This window comes from Ciconia boyciana, chromosome 9 (genome assembly GCF_034638445.1).
Source record: "Ciconia boyciana chromosome 9, ASM3463844v1, whole genome shotgun sequence".
Lineage (NCBI taxonomy): Eukaryota > Metazoa > Chordata > Aves > Ciconiiformes > Ciconiidae > Ciconia > Ciconia boyciana.
The window spans coordinates 17,241,641-17,256,115 of record NC_132942.1 but is presented as its reverse complement, the minus strand read 5'-3'; the positions used below and the strand labels follow the sequence as shown (position 1 = coordinate 17,256,115).

General features: G+C 46.1%; 1 protein-coding gene across 1 annotated transcript in view; it reads right to left on the bottom strand.

The window, feature by feature from the left end:
- Nucleotides 1-13,855, bottom strand: part of WWC1 (WW and C2 domain containing 1) — a 75,280-nt gene extending 61,425 nt beyond the window's left edge. Inside the window, exon 1 of the mRNA XM_072873322.1 lies at nucleotides 13,380-13,855. Coding sequence (XP_072729423.1) covers nucleotides 13,380-13,498 — 119 coding nt within the window. The 5' untranslated portion in view covers nucleotides 13,499-13,855. The remainder of the gene's footprint in view (nucleotides 1-13,379) is intronic.
- Between the last annotated feature and the right edge of the window lie 620 nt (nucleotides 13,856-14,475).

Sequence of the window (14,475 nt, the reverse complement as noted above, 5' to 3'; positions counted from 1 at the left end):
ACCAGGGGAAAATGAAGTAAGCAACACTTTGTGATGATCCAGATACAAGAATAAACCACAGCTTTCCCAAAGGATAAACAGAGAATTTCAGTTGATGTAACTGAACATCCTTAGGTCCAGTTTTCAGAACTGAGCAGAACTTTAATCCAAAAAAACAATGTGGTTCTTTAGTAACTGACCACAGCAATACAGAAACACCTGCCATCACAGAAGTCCAATGCTTCCTGGCCACCCATCTGATGTGAACGCAAAGCAGCTGGTGAATCTAGAGAGGACACAGGCCTGCTACTTCCAGCTGTGAGAGGACCCCGAGGAAGGTGAGGGCAGGCACGGAGCATATAACACAATTGCATGACAAGTCCCAACCTTATCTTATCACACTAGTATGAGAGGCATACACTGAACTCTGTTTTTTCAGCAGGCTGCCTGTCAGTTGCTGTCCCATTTGCAGAGTATCATTTAGTGTGATGACTGAGGGGGAAGATAAACCGGTCACATCATCCCACCCTACCCAGAAACGCTGTATTGTCACAGAGCACTCACCAGCCATAACAACCCAAGTTGCAGGACACAGTTATTCTATAGAATTTTTCCCCATTCATGATGTTGGAATGTGTATACTTTGTCTACAATACTTTAAAGCTTTTGAAAACCAAAAGCATCAGCAACAGTACATTCATACTAATTTTTTTAGTGTTACACAAAGAACTGAGGCTACATCCTTTAAAGGTGATTCACTTCACTTGCACAAAGGCTACTTCTTTCAGACATCGGCACTCCAAGCTCTGTTACTCATCTGCCTCCTCCTTTACCTAAAGGATATGAAAGTTTAGACAAAGGTATTTGACATTAAAATCAGTTGAGAAAAACATCCTAACAAGTTTCCAAGTCTATTTGCTTTTCTTAGCATGATAAGCTTCACAATATTTCTTGCAAGTCTCCGCTTCACATGTTTTGTTCAAGACTTACTGATTACCCTAATAAAATAATACCCAAAGCACATGAAAAATCTTTTAAGAGTGAAAATTAGAGTATCAGATCTATTACACCACCCAGCCTTTCCCCTCCACTGGAGAAGCATTAGAGCCTTTGGACATCTCATTTCGACAAGAACGTTATTTAGTTCTAGAGTTTGGAGTAAAGTATTTAATTGCTAAAGGATTTTCAAATTACACATGAATACGCATGTAGCACTTCTCACCTTGACATAAATCCTATTGTATATTTATGAATGTATTGCTTTGCCTCCAGCTTCTACATGTATATAAACACAGGTTTTAATCTTCAATTCCTTCCTCCCTGCCTTCTTTTTAAGCAGTTGCTTAAACAAATTTGCACTTTTGGAATCCATTATCTACAGTGTATTTCTTGCCTTTTTTTTTTTTTAAACTCTGTAAACCTCCTTCTCCCATCAGGCAAAATGCTTACTTCATGAAAAGCTTTAAAGACCCTGTAAGCATGGCCATAAGAGAACTAAGCAACAGTGTTATACAGCTTGAGAGAGAGAAAGTAGAAGCAACAATCGCTAGAAAAAGGCATGCTCTGAGCATCAGAGCTGGGAACACAAAGGCATGAAATGACAGGTCAACAGCTTGCCTTCAACTGCAAAGATACTAGCTAAGGGGAAGTAAACCCTCCATAAGCACCTAGGAAGCAACATAAATAATAAAACTCTTATTGTAAAATCCTTAATTCATAGTGACATAACTGCATTATTCCCTACACCTTTCATCAGGTATCTAGGCTGGTCATGAAGCAGCATTTCAGCCTGTCTTCAACAATACATTTGGTAAGAGGCACTCCTGTCATTCAGAGAGGTGTTGCCACACATCTGCCCAACTACTCCAGGGAAGTAATTCAAACAATAATGCCTTTAAAGGTCATTGTTAAAATTATTTAATTTAGGTTACTTCATTGCAAATCTATTCTGTAATAAATCTGACTGCAAAGAAACACTTACCAACATGCAGCACTCCATCAGAAGCAAGTGTCACAAGCAGATTTCCAAGCAGAACGATTATGGGTGTGAAATACCACTTGGACTGTTCTCTTTTTTGTTACAACACAGCAAAACTCTTAACCACCAAGGAATTAACTGCACCAGCTGCCTTCCTCTTTCAAGGACCTGGTGTCACTTGGCTCTGTTCAAAAAACGGGAGCAGCCATCAAGTCCCAGGCCCCATCTCACTGCCTTGCAGTAGAGAGCACAAGGGCTCTGGCAGCAGCCACAGAGAAATGATGGGACATAGCCTGACACAAGACCAATTCCTCCCACCCCCAAATAGTCACTGCCTGTTCACATGTCTAAACCAGGCTGTGAACTGCAGCATGTTCAGCTACAGTCACGTCTTCCTCCAATTATCGAGGGATCTTTTCGCAATGGGAAGGAAGAACCACCGCAGCACCCGACTCAAAACCCATAGTGACCACACTAGAAAGGACCACTAGCCCGTCTAAGCTACTGAAGATGCAATGCAACTTGCCAGAACTACCATCCAAACTTCAGGAGCCTGTCTCTGGGAAACAGATAGAAAATAAACCAGGAAGCACTTATGGGGTATTAGCTACAGACTACTGGACAAATGGAGAATAAAGATGAGAAAATTCAACACAGGACATTTGCTTTAGGGATAAGAGTGGCATTTACAAAGGATGTGTGAAAACAAGCCTGAGTGGAGGACTCTGTATCACCAGTTCAGTTGCAAATTTGTCTTTGCAAACTGAGATTTTTATCCATGCAACCCTTTTGCAAATGATCAAGCCAGGTTCCTCGGCCACATACCCCTCCCTTTCCACCCACACATTCTTCTCCAAAAAAGAAATCTTAAAAAGGCAGTGAGGAGTAGTGCCCAAGGAGTATAAGAGATCAGGCAAGCTAACAACATGTGAAGAAAGTATTTACGTTCAGGTTATGCTTTCCTTAGCATCAAAGACCATGATGGTACATACCTTCTAAATTGAATTACTAGTGAGCCAGTTGCATGAGAAACTAGCAATGCCATACGATAGCCTCTGAATAATTAACAGATGCCATATGACAGTAGATCTACCTTTATTCAGAATTACAGACCATTTCAACTGAAAAGATATCACACTGATATTTGACAGACTGGATTTAAGTTAAATCTGGAAACTTCTACATTCAAATTTAAAAAGCAAAAAATAGGAAAGTTAGGAAGTCTAAGATATCTTGCAAAACCTTGGTGCCACAGAAAGCCATGGGACAAGGTAGCAGCCATGACATTTCACTTTCCTGAATATATAGGTTAAAATAAGACAGAATAACACTCACTGAGGACTGTAAGACGATCTCTTTACCAGACAAATCTGCCTATTTCTAGAATATTGGAAAACGTACTTTTCGAGAACTAGCTGTTAAACACCCTAAAGCCTTTTATGTATGTGTCCACATAAGAATTATACTTTGATGCTTAGATCTTGTGGTGTGAAATACTTACTAGTGACGTAAGAAAGACAAATTGCAAGGCTTACTGCCTTGCTGGCTGACAAGCTATTTAGGTCAGCTGGATGTAGAGATAAATTCAAGCAATTTCAGAAAAATCTAAACAAGTGGGTGAACTGACAACTGGAGAGAGATCAGATGTTGAGAAATGTTGAATGATATACTGAACAGAAGAGTTTAACCTCCTTATTCTCTGCAGGGTTAACACAAACCACTAATCAAATACACCCAAGCATCACCACATACATACTCCAACAAAAAAGTCTGTTCAAAGTGCTGATTTGATTTCAAGTTTAACCATGCCAAAACTCTGCAATACAGAAATGTTATTCATGTTAAGGATTTATTTTTTTTTTTTAAACACAATTCAATATGAAAAGCTCATCTGGAACACTATATACAGTACAGGTCATCCTAATTTAGATAAGCCTTAGCATTTTATCTTAAAAATACTTCCTTTTCATACCAAGTTCTTCCTTGAGAAAAGTTTCCATCTCTGCTACACAGGAATTCATTCAGGGTAACAGCATTCAATGAAGCTGCATCATGAGCATCACTCCACAAGTCGTAGGGAGCATCTGGAAAAATCCTAAAAAGAACACAGAAGCTACTGCGGCAGCAGAGATCTTCCAAAGAAGGAAGGTCTCTGGCTAGCTGAGCCACTCTCTTCCCATCAAAACAGCAAAAGTCATAAGCAGCAACCAGAAGACTGAACCAAAGTCACATCAGATGCTGAGGAACAGAAGTGGCACCATCCTGAACAAAGGTCAGATCTGAACAGCAAAAGCCTGTCTAAAGAGCACTGCAACAATCTAACAGCTGTTAAAAACTAGAGCAGCATCACTGAGTCATGTGTGCACTGTTGCAGTAGAACTGTCACATCTCCTAGATCAGTGACATAGATGCAGAAGCACAGCATACACATGCTGCCTCAGAAATCTTAATAAAGCCCCAGTGAACCACCGGAGCCTTGTGGAGCAGGCAGTAGACATGCTGAAGATTTCCCCTCAGGGAAACCAGCACTGGGGTGAGCAGAGGTTTCAGCTTTAGAGCACCATGAAACACCCAGGTGCACTACAGCAATGCAGGCAACAAGGAGCCCACCCTCACGTGACTGCCCCATCCCTGCCAGCCCAGGACAACAACTACCCCACTCCCAGGATGCTGCCTGCTACCCCACTCCCACCCACACACCTCCTCCCTTGCATTTCAGCAGCTGCAGAGCAAGCTGATTCTACCAAATGAGTATGATAAACTCCACCTCCCAAAGGCATTACTAAGAGCTTCTCTGTAGCCTGAATCAGGCTGACTGACACAGCACCACCCAAGACAGGCCACCAACCTAAGACACTTCACAGGAAACGGACTGGATAATTTGCAGAGCTGCATCACATGTGACAGTCAAATACTTTCCATTATCATCCGCACCCAAATTCCCTTTGAGATAATTTGGATAAGCAGCTCAAAAACATACTCAATCTTTCAAACAGTCCAACTACGAGAACTTCACGTGGACAGGATGAAGCTGTCAGTGAGATGACTCTTCCCAATCACTCAGGCTTTAGGTGCCACGGTCCAACAGATTGCTGCTGCCAACCCATGATGCCAACCTGCCTGAGCCCCTCAAAGAACATCCCACAGGATTCGTGCACTGGATGGCTTGGAGGCTGCATGGGCAAGGGGATAGCCTGCACAGATGGGCCACCAGCATGTCTTCTAGCAGCTGCAGAGGTTCAGCTGGCTCAGATGCCACATGAAATCAAAAGTTGTGCCTGGCACAAGCAAAATTAACTGCAAAGTTATTCACAGCACAGCTTTATAGAGCAGTTCTGGGGCTACCTATGTTTTCCTGTGCTGTTCTAAGGGTCCAGAAGATTATTTTGGCCACTGCTGTTCCTATGCAGGCCATCCTCCCTGTGGTAGCATTGTGAAGGATGAAATAGCAGAGAGCCTTCTCCTTAGCAGGGGACTGCCCTTCTTCTGAGTACAAGGCTATTAAGGCAGTTTTAAGTCACATATGAGAAATCTGTAAGTTGTTGCAGGGTCATTTAAGCAATAGCTTCACTTACATTTTAGTTCAAAATAGTTATGTGACCCCCTTACACCTCAACTCTGCATAGAGCAGATATGAATGACTGCCTCTTGCAAATCAATACTGTTTATTGCGTGCTTTAAATCAATAAAGCTTTCCTCCACAGAGTAAATTCTTCTAAAACAGTGATTAGGCATTTGAGGAGAACTAAATAGTTTCACTGAACAATACCATTAGTCCTGAAACATCAGCTTGACATCCCAGCCAGAAAGCACTTTGTCAGAACTAATTAATCCCCACAGCACCTCTATAAGACTGAGAAAGCAATTCATCTGCTTTTTAAATGTGTTGGGTACTTATGTTGCAGAACATTGTGGCTGGGGTGGAAGCTGTAAGTACCAGCATAAACAGAGAACAAACCAAGCCAGCAGAACCCATCCAAAAGCATGAAAAAACAGAGAACACTGACAGCTGTAGGATTTGGCTTCTTTGCATCTTCCTGTTACACACCAAACCTCCTGTGACCATCCAGAGAGTCTTCCAGATGTCACTTGACTGGATGAGTGGCAGTGAAAAGCAGTTATTATTCTATTGGGAGCAGTTTTGTCTGTTGTTTGTTCAGCCAATTATCTATTCATGTAGCTTAAAAGGGAGGGGGGAGCAGTAACCTTAGGCTCTGTGAACAAGAACTCTGGGTTTTATTTGAGCAGTTAAAGCTAAGTCTTCATTACCACAAGCAAAGCACGTAACCTTACTAAACAGGTCCCATGCATGGCAACCAGCCAGCACAAAAAGTATTTCTCTCCAAGGAAGCGGTCGATCTACATAGCTCTCATATGTGTATGTAGTAGCACTAGTCTACATACCTCCACCTGACTTTGCCTAGCTGCTGTCACTCCCCTTTATTCATTTATTTTTTCACCTAACACTTGCCCTGCTGCTGGTGGGGCAACTCAAGGCCACCAGGTTCAGGCAGCCAGCCCCTGCACAGGGAGAACATCAGCAAGGCTTTCCCAAGCCAGCTATATGATCTCTCCGCCTCTTTGAGAAAGACTTGAAGTTCTCCCATACTTGACACAACCGAGTGTCAAGTCAAGCCCAGAGCATTTCAATCCTGGCAGACAGCGAGATCAGCAGTCTCCATAACGCGTGCAGGAACGCACTCTGGGGCGGTGATGCTCCTTGGCATGCTGAGCAGAATGCAAGGCTAGCCTTGGCAGTGTGCAGTCACCTTCAAGAGCACAGAATATGAATCAATCATTTAATAATAGATTCCTCCAGTAACTGAGATAAGAGCCCAGTCTGAAAAGGTGGTGTGGCAGGTCAGTGACAGGACCACCCTCAGCCACCTAGCACACATCACTTCTTTATGTACAAGTTATTTCATCGAACTTTTTTGGACAAGTCTTCCCATGTCTTCCAATAAATTTTCTGGCACAAGCTAGAGGAATTTAAATCAGATTCAGACACGGAAAGTTTGATGCAAACTCATCTTCCCATAACTGTGCTAGCTATGAAGACACCAGTGCGAATTACACCTTTAGGAGATGCTCTGCCCCACTGCTGGTTTCATCTGGGCTCCAGCAAGTGAAAATCCACTCTTCCTGTAAAACTCAGTCAGAAATCATGGAGCAAAGCTAAGCACCTCCAGCTTTGGGAACACCTCCCCAGTTAGGCTGGCAGAAAGCCTGATCAGGTAAAGTGCCTGGGGACAGTTTCACAAGGGCACCCTCAGCAGCACTCCCAGGTTGCCACCAGAGCCAGCCCCACTCCCTCATCTCCTAGCTTCCCGCTGAGCCCCAGCTATTGCCAGGACAAGTTTCTCCACCAGCATACACAACATGGATCAACTGTTTCTATAAAATAAACCCAGAAAGAAAAATAACATTTTTCAGCCAGACCAGCTTCTGGACCTTGCTCCCTGCACTGATACAGAATTTTACTCTGGCAGCAGCAGCAGCTTAAGGTGCCCCATCAGCACCACCACCAAGCACCCATCCAAGGTGACCAACACAGCAGCCACCTCTCACCTGCCATATCCACATCTTCTGGGATTTACTAGCCAATTTTCTGCTATTCCACTGCATGGAGATCAAGATAACTACTTTGATATGAAAATACATGACCTATATAGGGATGAAATTGCTGATCCCCTTGCCAAATAAGTTTCCAGTCCGTGGCAGTGTCACTAACTTCACAAGCCGTCAGTCTTTGAGGCAAAAGTAAAGGACTGATCTTGTGAGCAAGATGACCTTGCCAGAGCAGAAGATGAAGCTCAACCTACATATTTCTAAACAATGTGATTTACAGAGGTTTCTTCAAAAGCCAAAAGCAATTCTGACCTTTTAAGACTCAGAATTCCCCAAGATGCATTAAAAAGCTGCTGAGCTGAACAAAGCTTCACATTTTTCATTTTTTCATGTTCCATAGGGAAGTAAGATAAAATAATGCTTTTTGTAGTTCTAAAGTCACTGCCAACATGTTCTGTCACTACACACGTGTGCATCCCACACCTTTAGCAATGATGCCCTTGTTAAAAGGCATCATACCTGTTGTTTCCAGCTACCAACCCCAGTTCGAAGTGAGTTTACACAAGTGAGGAAGCACTCTGGCTCTGAAGGCCGTCCCTGCAGTTTCCAAAGCAATCAATACATCCTACCACAGGGTTTGTCTGGGGAGTCTCAGGAAAAACAAAACAAAACAATAAAGTTTGATTTTTCATAACTGAAGAGGTCTGATTGGATTGGAGCTGAAATAACTTTTTCCAATTACAGGTGCAACCTGTATTAATTCATCTTGGAATACTCTTGATATTAATAAATTTAAAAAATTTCAAGTGTCACAATGATCTTACCTGCTGTCCTTGCCTCCCTATACATTAGCACTTATATAAACCAATTAATTTTCATTTACTGTGGAAAAAAAATTGTAAGAACAGCACAAGTCCTACACATTAAGACACCTGTTCCCAGCGATGGCACTTAGATGACTATGAAGACTGCATTTCTGTCACTCCTGTACTCACGGAAAATGGTTATCAACGGCTTCTATGGGCACACACTGAACTCCCTGTTCTTTATAAAATAATCAGCTATTTTGGGGAATGTAAACATGAGAAAGCAGCAGATTCGCATACATATGATGGGGTGTTTGGCTAGCTATCAGTAAAGAAAGGCAACAGCAGACATCAAACTAGCAGCCTTCAGCTGCATGACCTATGCTGCTGCCAGTGATGAAAGAAAAACGCTCCATCTTTGAGAATTTTTCTCTCTTCTCCTTACGCTTAGGATTTTCATCTCTTCTCCTTACGCTTAGGATTTTCATCTACAGAAGAAGCACAGCTACTTTTATTCTTGCTGCTTTTCATAGTCCTCCCTTCTTCTAGCCCTTTTATTTTGGAGAACTCCCACATTTAAGTTAGCTATATTTAGCTTTATTCCAGTGACTATAGTTATGCTATAGGCAAATAATGGAAGTAGTGGACAGTTACATATGAAATCTTAGCATGATGCTCACATTTCTAAATCTTTAATACAGGAAGTTTGGAGACCAAGTGTGCAGAGCAGACTGGGGATGAAAAGCTTCAAGATCAGAATAATGCAGAGGAGACAAAATACTCTGTAGTGTTTCACATCAAGCCCAGAAGGCAGGCCTAGAGGGGCATGGCTGGATGATTGTGCTCTCTATATGACATGCCTAGCCTTTCTTCAGTAAGATCCTCAGGCTCAGAAAACCTGAATCTTCCTGAGCAAATTGATGGCCCTAACTATTTTCAATGCACAAGCTCTTCTACATGTGACAACAAATACATTGGCACATATTGGCCCTGAACCTTGGAAAATCTCTTCCCTAATTCTCTTTACCAAAGCTCTACTTTGGAGGTTCAGACCGGAAAAACCTCCATATGGAGTAGAAGGGATTTCAGGGAGCAACTGCAGAATCCGGGCTTTCATTTAATAAACGTCTCCAACCCTTTATGTCAATAAGAGCCTTCATGAAATGAAGGGCCATCAACTGAGGCACTGCTGCCTCTCAAAACTGAAAACATCTGCTGCTGTTTAGTAGCTTCACCAAACTTAAGCTAGAAGTGCTCCTATTTAACTAGCTTTCCCTCTCAACAGGAGTCCAGTGATTGGGGTAAACGAGAAGTTCAATCAGCTCCATCTAAAATAACCTAGGAAAAAACTGCTTACACCACCATGCCAGTAGGAAGAGTACAAGAACACAAATATTGGAGAGTGGGACAGGTTATCAGGCATCTCCAAATAGTGCAATCAGGAAGCTTCTGGATTGAAAGGCAAGGAGAAGTGAAAAAAACTATCCTCTTCCAAGATAGTTTGAGGGAGAGTACAGGTTCCCCTAAACCCAGTGTAAAGAATGCAAGGACAGCACACCCACTGGAACCCAGATACCCACCTCTAACCCTCATGTCTGATGAAAGCAGAAATCTCATTCAGGGCACTCTGTTGGTGAAGTTCCTGATTCACACTGATGTTTAAGAACAGGCAGCAGCTGGTGCTAATGTTTTGAGACACCATTCTTATTTTCTGTTTGGTCATCAGCACAGCAGCTCTCAGTGCAGATGCACCCTCTCTGTTAAGAAAGCAACTGGGACAACTCTCTGGCATGTTTTACCAAATGGTATGTACTGGTACATACCTGAAAGATCATGCTTGCTTTTAAAACTATGAATTACAAATTTATTCCCCTAGCTTAGTAAGGTTTGATCTCCCATGACACTGTATCCAACTCCTGAATTACCTAATTTCAAACAAATCTACAATAAAGTCAGCTACGTGATCTTCCTTTTACACAAGGATAAACACAGTAGGTTTGGGGTTTTTTGTCCTACCTGGTCACTAGAACTGCCTTACAGTTTTTTAACCCGAAATTCTTGCTTACAAGATACCTTGATTCTTTTCTGTTACACCATACCACAGGTACAGTAACGGTTAAGTCACAAAATTCTTCAGATTATTTAACCTTAGTTGATTTCCCCAAATGCTCTACCATCCACAGGCTTCCCAGGACTGCCTTGAAGTCTAGTATACCCTTAAAAGGTACAAGGTAGAAGTGCTCTGGCATGCAGTTGCTTCAATCAAGATTTCAGGCATCTGAGCATCACTCAAATCAGCTTTACATGAGAGTGGGATGCCACCAGGTGCCAGTGACTTCCTACTGGCAAAGTCTAATGACCCCTCTTACCCATAGCCCATCTGCAGGACTGGTGTCATACGTTACATGAGAGGTAGAAAACCACCAGCCCCACCAGATTGACCAGCCCAGCGTAGGTCCCACCTTATAGCCCCTGCCACCAACACTGCCCTGTGTGCCCCCAGCCTGGCCTGCTTCCCTAGCAGCCTATTAAACCAAGCTCAGTTAGCACAACTACAAACCTGACACCAACTGTTGTCACAAAAACAATGGGCAAGCCCATGCCCCGAAGCTAGATGGTATCCCTGCTCATGTTTATTTCCAGTAAATTAAGATAGAATTAAAGATTTAAGGAAGGTTTAAAAACCTGTGCATCCTATCTTTAGCTACCAGTTGTTGCTCCCTGAATAAACTGATCAGGTATTACAAAGGTACAGTCCCACTGAGAAGCAACTGCATTCAGAGTGAGCCCTAACACATACATCTTCTTCCACATCCCTCAAACTTGCAGTTTCACAGCTACATTTCCTAATATCTATTGTTTTTCGCTGGGTAAAAGACAGCATGTGTAAGCACAGCACACAGAGCACTGTAGCAAATACACAAACCAACCTCTCAGCTGCAGCAGTTTTAAAGATGACTTGTAAAAGGCTAGGCTTACAAATATTTAAACTTAAAATACACTGATAAAGTTCAATGATCAGTGCATAAATCCAAGTTCACTACCACAGGGAGTAGTTATCTTATGACTAGAACTGATCAGAAATTCCGCATCGGCTGGTTTTCACAGACAGTGGTAATGAGTTGAAAGAGAAACTTCTTTCCTGTATGTCAGAGCAGGGTTTCAACTCATGCAAGCACATGGTCCCCCAGGTGATGAGGAAATATTGTATCACACAGTTGTTCTAGTATTGGACCAATACACTCTTCAAAACCTTGAGGATTTTCAGGGGGAATGTCTAATTCAGCTTGTTTTCTTGGGAGCCCTACTGGAAGATGACTCAGATGCAAAGCTCGCCAGGACCATGTGTATTGAGGTGTATTTATGTGCACAACAAATATTTTGTGTGATACGAGTTATCAGTATGTGTTTGACTATTCTCCTTTAATAGTGGTGAGTAGGTAATGTTTCTGCAACAGTTCAGTACACATGCGTACACAAGGCACCCATTCAGTCATTTCTGTCATTTTTGAATTGCTAACCAAGGACAGATGAGTATTTTTATAAGCCACTATTAGGCCTATTAGATTTCTCACTTGTCTTCATTCTCTGCTACAAAATAAAGATGCCAGGAGAGCACTCCTAATTTAAGCTTGTATTGACTTATGGAGGTTAAAAAAACACACCTTGAAACAACTGTGTTATTAGCTCTTCTTGACCACATTACCAAAACAGAAGCGTCAAAACAAGTTCCAAACCCCCAGCCAGCAGCAGGTTACATTTGTGTACAGTATGCACAAGAATTATTCCTGGAATGCAGAACACCTTGAAATCTTTTAAGATTGGACAATCATTCACTTCCATGCTTAACAAAAACCACTGAAGTAGAACTGGAAAGAAGGCTGACATCCCGCCACCAATGGAAGCCCTGTCAAAGAACTGATTGCTGGGGCAAGGGGAAGAAAGGAAAACAAATTCAGAAATTACACTAGCTGCCCCATAACAAGGAAAACACTCACTGTCAAATAGGGGAAGTGTGTAAAATTTATCAACAACAAACCGCATATTCAGATTGCTGGAATTTCCAGCTCATCAAGATGGATTTTTGAGTTGCTGTGTCCAGGAACTTCAGCTAACAGAGCATTAAATGTGAAATTTAGACACTTCTGATTTCAACAGCTATCCAGTAGTTGAGCTTCCTGCATGCCTGAGCTACTGTATGCTGGCTTACCACAACTACAGCATGCTAGGAGGGAGTGTTCCTTGGAAAATGACCTGGGTCTTGAACAGTAGACTGTTTTATGTTTCTCTTACTTTTTAAAGCGAGCAATATAGGGAAAGAGCTCCTCAGAGCAAGTAGGAGCAAGAGGAGACTGCTGAGAAGCAGGAGGCAGACAGGGGAGATCGGAAACACACTGTGAAGTCAGTGACCTCCGTAATCACCACGCTCGCCAAGGCCACAGAGCTGCTTGCAGAGGTGGGCCACGATGCAGGATACGAGCCACCAACACCTCTCTGACCCTACTTTGTCAGTCCCTCCCTACTCCACTGAGCCACCGCCGTTCTCGTGGTGTGAACCAGGTGGGCTCCCCACCCCTGCCAGGGTTCAGATGGCAGTGCTGATGCCAGCTGCATTACGCTCACAAGCTATGGGCAGTGGGCAACGTAGATCTGCAAGATGTCTGGAGACGGGAAAGGAGGTGAGTAGGAAGATGAGAGGACAAAACAACAACAAAAAAACTCACTGACCTCCCTCCATCCCTCACCTCCCGAGCAGCAGGCAGGCGCCCAGTGCCCTGCCAGGGCCGCGGGTAACGAAACGACCGTCCCGTCCTGCCCTCCCCTCCCGCGGGGCGAAACTGGAGCCAGGCTGGACCCGAGGGATGGCAGCAGTTACCGACCGGGCAACTTGGGAGCCAGGCGAGGACGCGCCGAGGAGCCGAGCCGGGGCTCCGGCGGGCGGCAGGCACACCTCTGACCGCGGGTGCTTCCCCGCCCCCGGGAGGGGGCGAAGAGGGCCCCGGAGCGGCGCCCCCCGCCCTGCCCGCCCGCTCCCCGCCCCCGCCCACCTGTCGCGGGGGTCGACCCAGCTGGTGGTGCGGCTGCCGTGGTCGATGTAATACACCTTCCCGTCGTAGTCCCGCGCCTCCTCCCAGCCCTCGGGCAGCGGCAGCTCGTTCCGCGGCATCGTCCCCACCGCCAGCCGCGCTGCCCCATCCACCGCTCCGCTCCGCGCCGGGGCGGTGGCCGGCCCGGGCCTCCCCTCCCGCGGGCAGCGAGGAGCGGTGCGGGGGCCGCGCCGGCCCAGCCGCACAGGGAGGCGCCGCCGCCAGGCAGCCTCACATGCCGGCCCCGCGGCGGGGGCGGGGCGCGGAGCCGGCTGAGGCGGGCCGAGGCGCCCGGCCCCGCGCCGTGGCGGGGCGGGGACGGTCCGGGGAGGGCGGCGGGCGAGCCCCTCGGTCAGCCCTGCGGCGCGGGAAGCCCCGACCCGCCCGGCCCCTCACGCCTCCATTTCCTGCTCCGGCGGCGGCCCGGCGAGTCCCGGGGCGGCTCCGCCCCCTCGGCTCCGCCCCGCCCACCACCGGCGCCCCGGGCGGGGGATGCCGGTTCTTAAAGGCTCCGCCCGCCCCGGTCCGCTGCCGCGCGGGGCAGAGCCGCTCCGCTGCCGCACGCACGAGAGCGCCCCCTGCCGGCGGGGAGGGTGGGGGCTCCTGCTGCGGGACGGGGTGACGGGCCCCGCGCGGGAGGCGGCCCGGCGGGTGTCCCAGGCGGTGGCACCGGGGTCCCCGGGGGAGGGGCACCGGTGTTCGGGCGCTCGGAGACCAACGCAGGGCGGGAGCTACGAGGCCAAAACCTGCCATTATAACCGCTCTCTTGCACGTAAGGGCCTGCGGCTCGGCTCGGCCCCTCTGAGGAGAAGCACCAGAGAAGGATAGGGGTGCGATGAGGATGGCCGAAAACATAGATCAGGGTCTGCTAGGTGCCCCCGGCGAGACACAGGCCGTTGGGCGTCAGGGGTGCTAGCACTTGCACGGACAAGCACATAAACTCTTTCCCCGCCCTGGGGGACACCCCTCAGGCTGTGAGGGGCTCCGCGGCGGCACTGCCCTCCGGCCCGCGGCTGCCCCCCAGCAGTGCAGGGCCTCCCGGCGCCCGCTGGGCTCC